This window comes from Salmo salar, chromosome 13, assembly GCF_965601325.2.
Source record: "Salmo salar chromosome 13, fSalSal1, whole genome shotgun sequence".
NCBI classification, from domain to species: domain Eukaryota; kingdom Metazoa; phylum Chordata; class Actinopteri; order Salmoniformes; family Salmonidae; genus Salmo; species Salmo salar.
In genome coordinates, this window is record NC_138303.1 from 83,026,964 (window position 1) to 83,039,056 (window position 12,093).

The following is a 12,093-nucleotide window of genomic DNA, read 5'->3' on the forward strand; positions in this document are numbered from 1 at the left end:
GGTTTAGTCACTGGATGTGTTGTGTCTGTCTTCAGATTGTGTTAAGTGCATGTGATAGAACTAGTTTTAGGATGAAATTTGGGCTCAAGCCTCAAATGCAGTTCCACTAATGCGGGAAGTGGACAACGGGGTAATGTAATAGTGAGACGGTTAAGAAAAAAATACGAACAAGCTTATTCTTGTTATTACCTGTTCTTTGTGCAAATCAGAGGAAAGGTTGAAATAGTTTAGGTTCAAATAAACTCTGACCCACTTGCCTCAGTCCAATCTCAAATGAAATGTTGCATCATCTCCACTATTTGGCCTTTGGCTAATGGAAACAGGCAAGCTGGCCATGTTTGACAATCATTTTGACACATCCCCTTAGTTGTAGAGATGAATGAAGAGTTTCATTCCAAAACACTATATATGCATTTTCAAAAATGTTGGTAAATTAGCTTTTATTGTTTAAGGAAATAATGAAAGAGAGAGTGGAAAAAACTTAATCTAATCATGGCAGGTTTTACACAGTCAAATGTAACAAATAACTACAATTTTAATAAACAACTGTACAAATGCTATGTTTGTGACATCAACATTTAAATGTAAAAATAAATATATACAGTGCATTTGGAAAGTACTCAGACCCCTTGACTTTTTCAACATTTTGTTACATTACAGCATTATTATAAAATTGATTAAATAAAAAATGTTCCTCATCAATCTACACACAATATTTACATAAGTATTCAGATCCTTTGCTAGGACACTCAAAATTAATCTCAGGTGCATCCTGTTTCCATTGATCATCCTTGAGATGTTTCGACAACTTGATTGGAGTCCACCTGTGTTAAATTAAATTGATTGGACATGATTTGGATGTCTATATAAGGTCCCACAATTGACAGTACATGTCAGAGCAAAAACCAAGCCATGAGGTCGAAAGGAATTGTCCGTAGACAATTTGCAATGTCGGAGCAGCATAGACTTAAAATACTGTGAAGTAGAATAGAATACTGTATATACACATGCAAATGAGTAATGCAAAATATGTAAACATTATTAAAGTGATTAGTGTTCCATTATTTAAGTGGCCAGTGATTTCAAGTCTACGTATATAGGGCAGCAGCCTCTAAGGTGATAGTGATGACTATTTAACAGTATGATGGCCTTGAGATAGAAGCTGCTTTTCAGTCTCTCGGTCCCAGCTTTGATGCACCTGTACTGACCTTGCCTTCTGGATGATAGCGGGGTGAACAGGCAGTGGCTCAGGTGGTGGTTGTCCTTGATGATCTTTTTGGCCTTCTTGTGACATTGGGTGCTGTAGATGTCCTGGAGGGCAGGTAGTTTGCCCCCGGTGATGTGTTGTGCAGACCGCACCACCCTCTGGAGTGCCCAGCAGTTGCGGGTGGTGCAGTTGCCGTACCAGGCAGTGATACAGCCCAACAGGATGCTCTCAATTGTGCATCTGTAAAAGTTTGAGAGGGTTTTAGGGGACAAGCCAAATTTCTTCAGCCTCCTGAGGTTGAAGAGGTGATGTTGCACCTTCTTCACCACACTGTCTGTGTGGGTGGACCATTTCAGTTTGTCAGTAATGTGTACGCCGAGGAACTTGAAGCTTTCCACCTTCTCCACTGCAGTCCCGTCAATGTGGATAGGGGGTGCTCCCTCTGCTGTTACCTGAAGTCCACGATGAGGTCCTTTGTTTTGTTGATGCTGAGTGAGAGGTTATTTTCCTGGCACCACACTCCCAGGGTCCTCACCTCCTGCCTGTAGGCTGTCTCGTCATTGTTGGTAATCAGTCCTACTACTGTTGTGTCATCTGCAAACTTGATCATTGAGTTGGAGGCGTGCGTGCCCAAGCAGTCATGGGTGAAAAGGGACTACAGGAGGGGGCTGAGCACACACCCTTGTGGGGCCCCTGTGTTGAGAATCAGTGAAGTGGAGGTGTTGTTTCCTACCTTCACCACATTGGGGGCGGCCCATCAAGAAGTCCAGGACCCAGTGGCACAGGGTGGGGTTCAGACCCAGGGCCCCGAGCTTAATGATGAGCTTGGAGGGTACTATGGTGTTGAATGCTGAGCTATAGTCAATGAACAGGATTCTTACATAGGTATTCCTCTTGTCCAGATGGGATAGGGCAGTGTGCAGTGCGATGGCAATTGCATCGTCTGTGGATCTATTGGGGCGGTAAGAAAATTGAAGTGGGTCTAAGGTGTCAGGTAAGGTAGAGGTGATATGATCCTTGACTAGTCTCTCAAAGAGCTTCATGATGACATTAGTGAGTGCTACGGGGCGATAATAATTTAGTTCAGTTACCTTTGCATCCTTGGGTACAGGAACAATGGTGGACATCTTGAAGCATGTGGGGACAGCAGACTGGGTTAGGTGTAACCGGTGTGAAATGGCTAGCTAGTTAGCGGGGTGTGCGCTAATAGCCTTTCAATCGGTGACGTCACTCGCTCTGAGACCTTGAAGTTGTTGTTTCCATAGGTAACGATGCTTCGAAGGTGTCAGTTGTTGATGTGTGCAGAGGGTCCTTGGTTCGAGCTCAAGTAGGGGCGAGGACAGGGACGGAAGCAAAACTGTTACATAGGGAGAGATTGGATATGTACGTAAACACTCCAGCCAGCTGGTCTGCGCATGCTGTGAGGACGCGGCTAGGGAGGCCGTCTGGGCCGGCAGCCTTGCGAGAGTTAACACGCTTAAATGTCTTACTCACATCGGCCATGGAGAATGAGAGCCCACAGTCCTTGGTAGCTGGCCGCATCGGTGGCACTGTGTTATCCTCAAAGCGGCCAAAAAAGGTGTTTAGCTTATCCGTAAGCAAGACTTCGATGTCCGCGACGTAGCTGGTTTACCCTTTGCAGTCCGTGATCGTCTGTAGACCCTGCCACATACGTCTCGTGTCTGAGCCATTGAATTGCAACTCCACTTTGTCTCTGTACTGACATTTTGCCTGTTTGATTGCCTTCTGGAGGGAATAACTACACTGTTTATATTCGGCCATCTTGCCAATCACCTTGCCATGTTTAAATGCGGTGGTTCGCGCTTTCAGTTTTCAGTCATACCCAAGAAGACTCGAGGATGTAAACGCTGCCAAAGGTGCTTCAACAAAGTACTGACTAAAGGGTCTGATTACTTATGTAAATGTGATATTTCTGTTTTTTGTTTTTAATGTTTCCTTTTACATTATGGGGTATTGTGTGTAGATTGATGAGGGGGAAAACATATAATCAAGGCTGCAACGTAACAAAATGTGGAAAAGTCAGGTGGTCTGAATACTTTCCGAATGCACTGTATACTGTATGTGTATGTAAAACATTTATATTTGAGATTTTAGTCATTTAGCAGATGGCCTTATCCAGAGCGATTTGCAGTAAGTGCATTCACCTTAAGATAGCTAGATGAGACAACCACATAGCACACTCAAATATATAAGATACAAACATTCCATTCCAGTTAAACAATGGATATAAACTCAGCAAAAAATAAATGTCCTCTCACTGTCAACTGTGTTTATTTTCAGCAAACTTAACATGTGTAAATATTTGTATGAACATAACAAGATTCAACAACTGAGACATAAACTGAACAAGTTCCACAGACATGTGACTAACAGAAATTGAATAATGTGTCCCTGAACAAAGGTAACAGTCTGTATCTGGTGTGGCCACAAGCTGCATTAAGTACTGCAGTGCATCTCCTCCTCATGGACTGCACCAGATTTGGCAGTTCTTGCTGTGAGATATTACCCCACTCTTCTACCAAGGCACCTGCAAGTTTCTGGACATTTCTGGGGGGAATGGCCCTAGCCCTCACCCTCCGATTCAACAGGTCCCAGACGTACTCAATGGGATTGAGATCTGGGCTCTTTGCTGGCCATGGCAGAACACTGACATTCCTGTCTTGCAGGAAATCACGCACAATACGAGCAGTATGGCTGGTGGCATTGTCATGCTGGAGGGTCATGTCAGGATGAGCCTGCAGGATGGGTACCACATGAGGGAGGAGGATGTCTTCCCTGTAACGCACAGCGTTGAGATTGCCTGCAATGACAACAAGCTCAGTCCGATGATGCTGTGACACACTGCCCCAGACCATGACGGACCCTCCACCTCCAAATCAATCCGCTCCAGAGTACAGGCCTCCGTGTAACGCTCATTCCGTTGACGATAAAGGTGAATCCGACCATCACCCCTGGTGAGACAAAACCACGACTCATCAGAGAAGGGCACTTTTTGCCAGTCCTGTCTGGTCCAGCGACGGTGGGTTTGTGCGACGTTGTTGCCGGTGATGTCTGGTAGGCCTGCCTTACAACAGGCCTACAAGCCCTCAGTCCAGCCTCTCTCAGCCTATTGCGGACAGTCTGAGCACTGATGGAGGGATTGTGCATTCCTGGTGTAACTTGGGCAGTTGTTGCCATCCTGTATCTGTCCTGCTGGTGTGATTTTCAGATGTACCAATCCTGTGCAGGTGTTTTTACACGTGGTCTGCCACTGCGAGGACGATCAGCTGTCCGTCCTGTCTCCCTGTAGTGCTGTCTTAGGTGTTTCACAGTACGGACATTGCAATTTATTTCCCTGGCGACATCTGCAGTCCTCATGCCTGCTTGCAGCATGCCTAAGGCACATTCACGCAGATGAGCAGGGACCCTGGGCATCTTTCTTTTGGTGTTTTTCAGAGTCAGTAGAAAGGCCTCTTTAGTGTGCTAAGTTTTCATAACTGTGACCTTAGCATGGGAAACCGTGTTTAAACCCTTTACAGTTAAGGTCTGTGAAGATATTTTGATTTTTACAAATTATCTTTGAAAGACAGGGTCCTGAAAAAGGGCCGTTTCTTTTTTTGCTGAGTTTATATTGCGTTTTGCAAAAATAATACAATAATAAAAAAGCAAAAATGTATGAATAAAAAAATCTGAGAACAGTAATATTTTACACACACATGAAGGTACTCATAAGCAATAATCTCTGATGAAAACACAAATGTGAAAAACGTGTGGGTATATGGTTTTGGAAATAAACTCTTCACATTGATATCAGATTTTCTTTTATCTTTGTACGTGGGACTCCAATGAGTAAGTCAGAGGTCTGGTTTCAGTGGTTTCAGAAGAGTAGGGGAAAAAGCAGCACAGGTACTAACACACAGGATGTGACACAGCAACGTCGTGGCTTTCTCTCTTCAGGCCACAGCAGTGAACATATTTACAGATGGAGACTAGACATGTCAGAGGGATTTTGTCACATCCTGGTGTTACATTGAAAGCAGAAGAAATAATAATTATTGAAAATGTTTGGCTAAACATAGCAGTTGAACTAAACATTAGATTATGCATCATGTCAAAACATTTGCATAAGCAAAACAATATCCTCAGTAAAATATGAGACATTGTGTCAGTGACACACAGAAATGTAACCGCTTTCAAATTCATAGACAGAGCTATGGATGCAAGGACAGACCGTCAATAATATAAAAATGAGAGTTTTAACCATGTTTTGAGGCTTTACAGTGTGTGTTTACAGTAAGGCCTGCATTGTTTACTAACAAAGTAAAACAAGCATATTTTGGGTTCTGATGGGGTATGACATAGGGCTGGGCGATATATCGATATAAAAAATATATCGATATATTTTAAATGTGATATGAAATTAGACCTTTTCGCATATGTCGATATAGTTCAAATTTGCGCTTTGATCCTTGCTCCAAGCAAGCTGCAGACCCGGAGCTCTCTGCGCTGCTCCCCGCGCCCTGCACCTCCTCTTTCATGCACAGAGGGGGGAGGGGCAGGAACAGACACTTCAACAAACATGGAGGAAGCAACAGCGTCTGCGGAGCGTTTTGAGGAGGAATTGGTTAGTAAAAGAAAAAGCATTGGCTCAGTAATTTGGAGATGGTTCGGATTCAAAGTATCAGATGAGCAACAAAATCACGTTATATGTAGGCAGTGCCATAAAAAAGTTACAGCCAGGGGTGGAAGCACTACAAATCCTTTTCACCACCTAAAACAGTGGCACAAACTGCAATACGAAGAGTGTGTGAAACTGCGCGCTGCAGAAGCCCCAGCCGCAAGGCGTCGACAACCCGAAAAAGCTCCAGCCCCGAAACAAAGCTCACTGCAAACTTCATTTTCCCGCAGTGTGCCTTATGAAAAGAAAATTGGCAAGTGGTGTACTATAACTAAAGCGGTGTCCTATCACATTGCTAAAGATATGGTCCCTGTTGCAACTGTGGAACAAGTCGGATTCAAAAAGCTACTGAAAACTATGGACCCGAGATATGAGCTTCCCAGTCGCAACTACTTTGCACGAGAAGCACTGCCACAAATGTACACTGAAGTCAGGCACCTTATGGAGCTTTGATTTAAAAAAAGGTACTCCTGTTGTTATACAGTGTTTATGTTTACATGTTATTGTTATTTGAACAGCTGAGCATTTAATCTGAACCAGGTGAAGAGCCCTGTTTATTATTTATTCATTTGATTTTTCAACTGTTCACTGAAATAGCCGGTTTCAATAAAACTACTTGAGACATGTCATATCTGGCTTTGACTTTGACTGAACATTTGCTCTCACTTTGCGGAAAAAATATCGGGATATATATCTTATATCGATATTCAGCCTAAATATATCGGGATATGACTTTTGGTCCATATCGCCCAGCCCTAGTATGACCGTTGACCTAAGCCCTTGAGGAATTTCTAAGTTATATTCTTCAAGAATCCCCCCTTGGGTTGTGCCATGGCGGAGATCGTTGTGGGCTATACTCGGCCTTGTCTTAGGACGGTAAGTTGGTGGTTGGAGACATCCCTCTAGTGGTGTGGGGGCTGTGCTTTGGCAAAGTGGGTGGGGTTATATCCTGCCTGTTTGGCCCTGTCCGGGGGTATCATCGGATGGGGCCACAGTGTCTTCTGATCCCTCCTGTCTCAGCCTCCAGTATTTATGCTGCAGTAGTTTATGTGTCGGGGGGCTAGGGTCAGTCTGTTACATCTGGAGTATTTCTCTTGTCTTATCCGGTGTCCTGTGTGAATTTAAATATGCTCTCTCTAATTCTCTCTTTCTGTCTTTCTCTCGGAGGACCTGAGCCCTAGGACCATGCCTCAGGACTACCTGGTATGATGACTCCTTGCTGTCCCCAGTCCACCTGGCCGTGCTGCTGCTCCAGTTTCAACTGTTCTGCCTGCGGCTATGGAACCCTGACCTGTTCACCGGACGTGCTTGTTGCACCCTCGACAACTACTATGATTATTATTATTTGACCATGCTGGTCATTTATGAACATTTTAACATCTTGACCATGTTCTGTTATAATATCCACCCTGCACAGCCAGAAGAGGACTGGCCACCCCTCATAGCCTGGTTCCTCTCTAGGTTTCTTCCTAGGTTTTTGGCCTTTCTAGGGAGTTTTTCCTAGGGAGTTTTTCCTAGCCACCGTGCTTCTTTCACATGCTTTGCTTGCTGTTTGGGGTTTTAGGCTGGGTTTCTGTACAGCACTTTGAGAATATCAGCTGATGTACGAAGGGCTATATAAAAATAAATTTGATTTGATTGATTTGAAGAATCTATGGGTTTATTTTATTCATTTAAAAGTCCCAAAATGTATTATAGTATATAAATCACCAGCTTTTTTAAAATACATGGTAAAATTATAATTACACAGTAATAACAACATATTAATAAATGTAAAAGTACAATTTTGCACCATTTGCCAGTATGAGTACCAGAAAGTGGGCTATTCCTTTGATACATTTATTTTCCAACTAAATATGCAGTAAGGAAATACTGTTGCGCCTGTAGGCATGTTTCTGCAGCAACCTGTCAAACCAAACCTCAACTGTGCTGAGGTTAACTGTAATTGAGGGAATGGAGGGAGCCTCTCAGTCATTAATCCATTACTAAAGATTCTGCACTCCTCCCTCACACACACAGCTCTCCCGTTCGTTTTTTTCCATCATGGCTCCCTCAGCAGACAGACTGGGATATTGGGGGCGACCAACCTCAACGCTGGATTGGTGTGAGGAGAATTATGTCGTCTCTTTCTACATCGCAGAATTCTGTAAGTACATCTGACACCATGCGTATGGCTAAACTGGAGTTTTAGGACACGAAAACGAATGCAATAAACACGGATGTGGATCCTTGCAGAAGGCCGTCTCGGATATAGGTAAACATCATGACAATGAGCCTGGTGGTGACAACGACATTCCCTTACGCTCGCGTCAGTAGATCAAGGTGCTCTTATATTTTATCTTAATATAACTATAACTGATACATTTTGTCGGTGATGTTTTATACCGGTAAGTAAGTTGCGTGTACGATGCCACGATGCAGACCTGCTAATGACTCAGAACTTCACTTGCAGCTGCAGCACCGCCCTTTCAAGTACCGTTGCTATTACTGTAATAGGCTATCTAGCTAACGTTATATCAATGAGCTAGCTATACATTGATTCACTGGTGTGAAAAATTTACCGCACATTAAAGTCGCTACAAGACAGCTCCAGCTTCAATCTGGGACGGCACAGCCTCTCACATAGACACCCGCAACATTTTTTATATTAATGATATAAGACTAAGAGTTCCATTCCATGATAAACACTGGCTACTCGGCTTTCGTGATTTTCTTTTGCATACCTTTCTGAATGGTACATGAGAGTGATAAAAAATGATGAGTGCAGCAGGCACTAGGCTTTCTGAGGATACAACGCCCATTGACCTGTTCATTTTTGTCAAAATGCGTTAAGGTCTGATCTGGCTACAAATGGCACTTCATGATGCAAGGTGGAACTATGTCAAGTGGGTCATAGTTAATTGTGTTGGACTACTGCTCTTTTACCTTTCTCTCTCTCTGACTCACTCATGACTCAGATTACACTGAGTGATCCAACACCCCTTGTCCTCTCTCCTTCATGACCACGGGAAGGTGAAAACACTGGGTTGAAAGACTATTTACATGCATGATGCATCATATGAAGAAAAAAGGCATCGTACTGGGAACTGATAACAGAACACTTACATTGTTCTTATAAATGTGTAGTAACACAGTATTACTAAAGTGACCATGTAAATGAGCCAAGGCTAGCTTTTTCAAACAGAAATTTGCATCCTGTAGCAGTAATTCCAAAAAGTTTTGGGACACTGTAAAGTCCATGGAGAATAAGAGCACCTCCTCCCAACTGCCCAACTGCCCACTGCACTGAGGCAAGGAAACACTGTCACCACCGATAAATCTACGATAATCGCTAATTTCAATAAGCATTTTTCTACGGCTGGCCATGCTTTCCACCTGGTTACCCCAACCCTGGCCAACAGCTCAGCACCCCCTGCAGCAACCTGCCAAAGCCCCCCGCCACTTCTCCTTTACCCAAATCCAGACAGCTGATGTTCTGAAAGAGCTGCAAAATCTGGATCCCTACAAATCAGCTGGGCTAGACAATCTGGACCCTCTTTTTCTAAAATTATATGCCGGAATTGTTGCAACCCCTATTACTAGCCTGTTCAACCTCTCTTTCGTATCGCCTGAGATCCCCAAAGATTGGAAAGCTGTCCCGGTCATCCCCCTCTTCAAAGGGGGGTGACACTCTCGACCCAAACTGTTATAGACCTATATCCATCCTGCCCTGCCTTTCTAAAATCTTCGAAAGCCAAGTTAACAAACAGATCACCGACCATTTCGAATCCCACCGTACCTTCTCCACTATGGTTTCCGAGCTGGTCATGGGTGCACCTCAGCCACGCTCAAGGTCCTAAACGATATCATAACCGCCATCGATAACAGACAGTACTGTGCAGCCGTCTTCATCGACCTGGTCAAGGCTTTCGACTCGGTCAATCACCGCATTCTTATCGGCAGACTCAATAGTCTTGGTTTCTCAAATGACTGCCTCGCCTGGTTCACCAACTACTTCTCCGATAGAGTTCATTGTGTCAAATCCGAGGGCCTGTTGTCCGGACCTCTGGCAGTCTCTATGGGGGTGCCACAGGGTTCAATGCTCGGGCCGACTATTTCTCTGTATACATCAACGATGTCACTCTTGCTGCTGGTGATTCTCTGATCCACCTCTACGCAGATGACACCATTCTGTATACATCTGGCCCTTCTTTTGACACTGTGTTAACAAACACATGTATGGAGCTTTAATGCCATACATCACTCCTTCCGTTGCCTCCAACTGCTCTTAAATGCTAGTAAAACTAAATGCATGCTCTTCAACCGATTGTTGCCCGCACCTGCCCGCCTGACTAGCGTCACTACTCTGGATGGTTCTGACTTAGAATATGTGGACAACTACAAATATCTAGGTGTCTGGTTAGACTGTAAACTCTCCTTCCAGACTCACATTAAGCATCTCCAATCCAAAATTAAATCTAGAATCGGCTTCCTATTTCGCAACAAAGCCTCCTTCACTCATGCTGCCAAACATACCCTCGTAAAACTGACTATCCTACCGATCCTTGACTTCGGCGATGTCATTTACAATATAGCCTCCAACACTCTACTCAGCAAACTGGATGTAGTCTATCACAGTGCCATCTGTTTTGTCACCAAAGCCCCATATATTATTACCCACCACTGCGACCTGTATGCTCTCGTTGACTGGCCCTCACTACATATTCGTTGCCAAACCCACCAGGTCATCTATAAGTCTTTGCTAGGTAAAGCCCCGCCTTATCTCAGCTCACTGGTCACCATAGCAACACCCACCCATAGCACTCGCTCCAGCAGGTATATTTCACTGGTCATCCCCAAAGCCAACTCCTCCTTTGGCCGCCTTTCCTTCCAGTTCTCTGCTGCCAATGACTGGAACGAATGCCAAAAATCACTGAAGCTGGAGTCTTATATCTCCCTCTCTAACTTTAAGCGTCAGCTGTCAGAGCAGCTTACCGATCACTGTACCTGTACACAGCCAATCTGTAAATAGCACACCCATCTACCTCATCCCCATATTGTTATCCTCTTGCTCTTTTGCACCCCAGTATCTCTACTTGCACATCTATCACTCCAGTGTTAATGCTAAATTGTAATTATTTCGCTTCTATGGCCTATTTATTGCCTTACCCCCCTACTCTTCTACATTTGCACACACTGTACATAGATTTTTCTATTGTGTTATTGACTGTACGTTTGTTTATGTGTAACTCTGTTGTTGTTTTTGTTGCACTGCTTTGCTTTATCTTGGCCAGGTCGCAGTTGTTAATGAGAACTTGTTCTCAACTGGTCTACCAGGTTAAATAATGTTGAAATAAAAAAATAAAAATGTCAAGTGTTACTGATACTCCACAGTCCGCTGCAACCTGGTCTCAGAGCATTTTTTATTATTCTGTATGTAAATCCGAGATACTCCATTTAGTATGACGTTACGTATCAAATCAAATTGTATTAGTCACAATAGTCACATGCTGTAACGCGTGTCGTGTGTGGAGGACAAAGACGCAACAGGGAAGTGTATACTCATCTTCTTTTTTAATATTGAAGAAGGAGAAACAAATGAAACACGTATAAAATTAACGGAAACGACACTAACGGTTCTGTCAGGTGATAAGCACAAAACAGAATACAACTACCCACAATCCACAATACAAACAAACCCCTAATTATAGGACCTTCAATCAGAAGCAACGAGGAGCCGTTGCTTCCAATTGAAGGTCAAGAACAAAACTGCACATAGAAACAGAGTGACTAGAATAAACATAGAAAATGCCCTAACATAGAACATATACCAACACTCTAGACCACTCTAATCAAACACCCCTTGTCTATACACATAGACTAACAATCCCCGAAACATATAAACAAAATACCCCCTGCCACGTCCTGACCATACTAAACACTAACAAATAACACCTTTACAGGTCAGAACGTGACACATGCGCCGAATACAACAGTGATATGCTTACTTACGAGCCCCTAACCACCAATGCAATTTTAAAAAATACAGATAAGAATAAGAAATAAAAGTAACAAGTTATTAAAGAGCAGGTATGTATTATTATGGTATGTATTATTTTGGATGTCCAGCACACATTTCGGATGATATGTTACACATTTTCAAAACAAACAATATGTTAATCGTTTGCAAAACTTACTATATGTTATGTATGATATGTTATGAATTCTA

The 12,093-nt window shown here is 43.4% G+C and overlaps 1 protein-coding gene across 2 annotated transcripts in view; it reads left to right on the forward strand.

The window, feature by feature from the left end:
• Positions 1-12,093, forward strand: part of LOC106567925 (alkaline ceramidase 3) — a 32,733-nt gene that overhangs the window by 6,409 nt on the left and 14,231 nt on the right. The window contains exons 1-2 of one of the 2 annotated variants that reach the window (XM_014137821.3): positions 6,085-6,349; positions 7,053-8,031. In XM_014137821.3, coding sequence (XP_013993296.1) covers positions 7,929-8,031 — 103 coding nt within the window. In that variant the 5' untranslated portion in view covers positions 6,085-6,349; positions 7,053-7,928. Of the gene's footprint in view, positions 1-6,084; positions 6,350-7,052; positions 8,032-12,093 lie in introns of those variants that run through there. The other variant, XM_082960372.1, reaches the window with a different exon arrangement.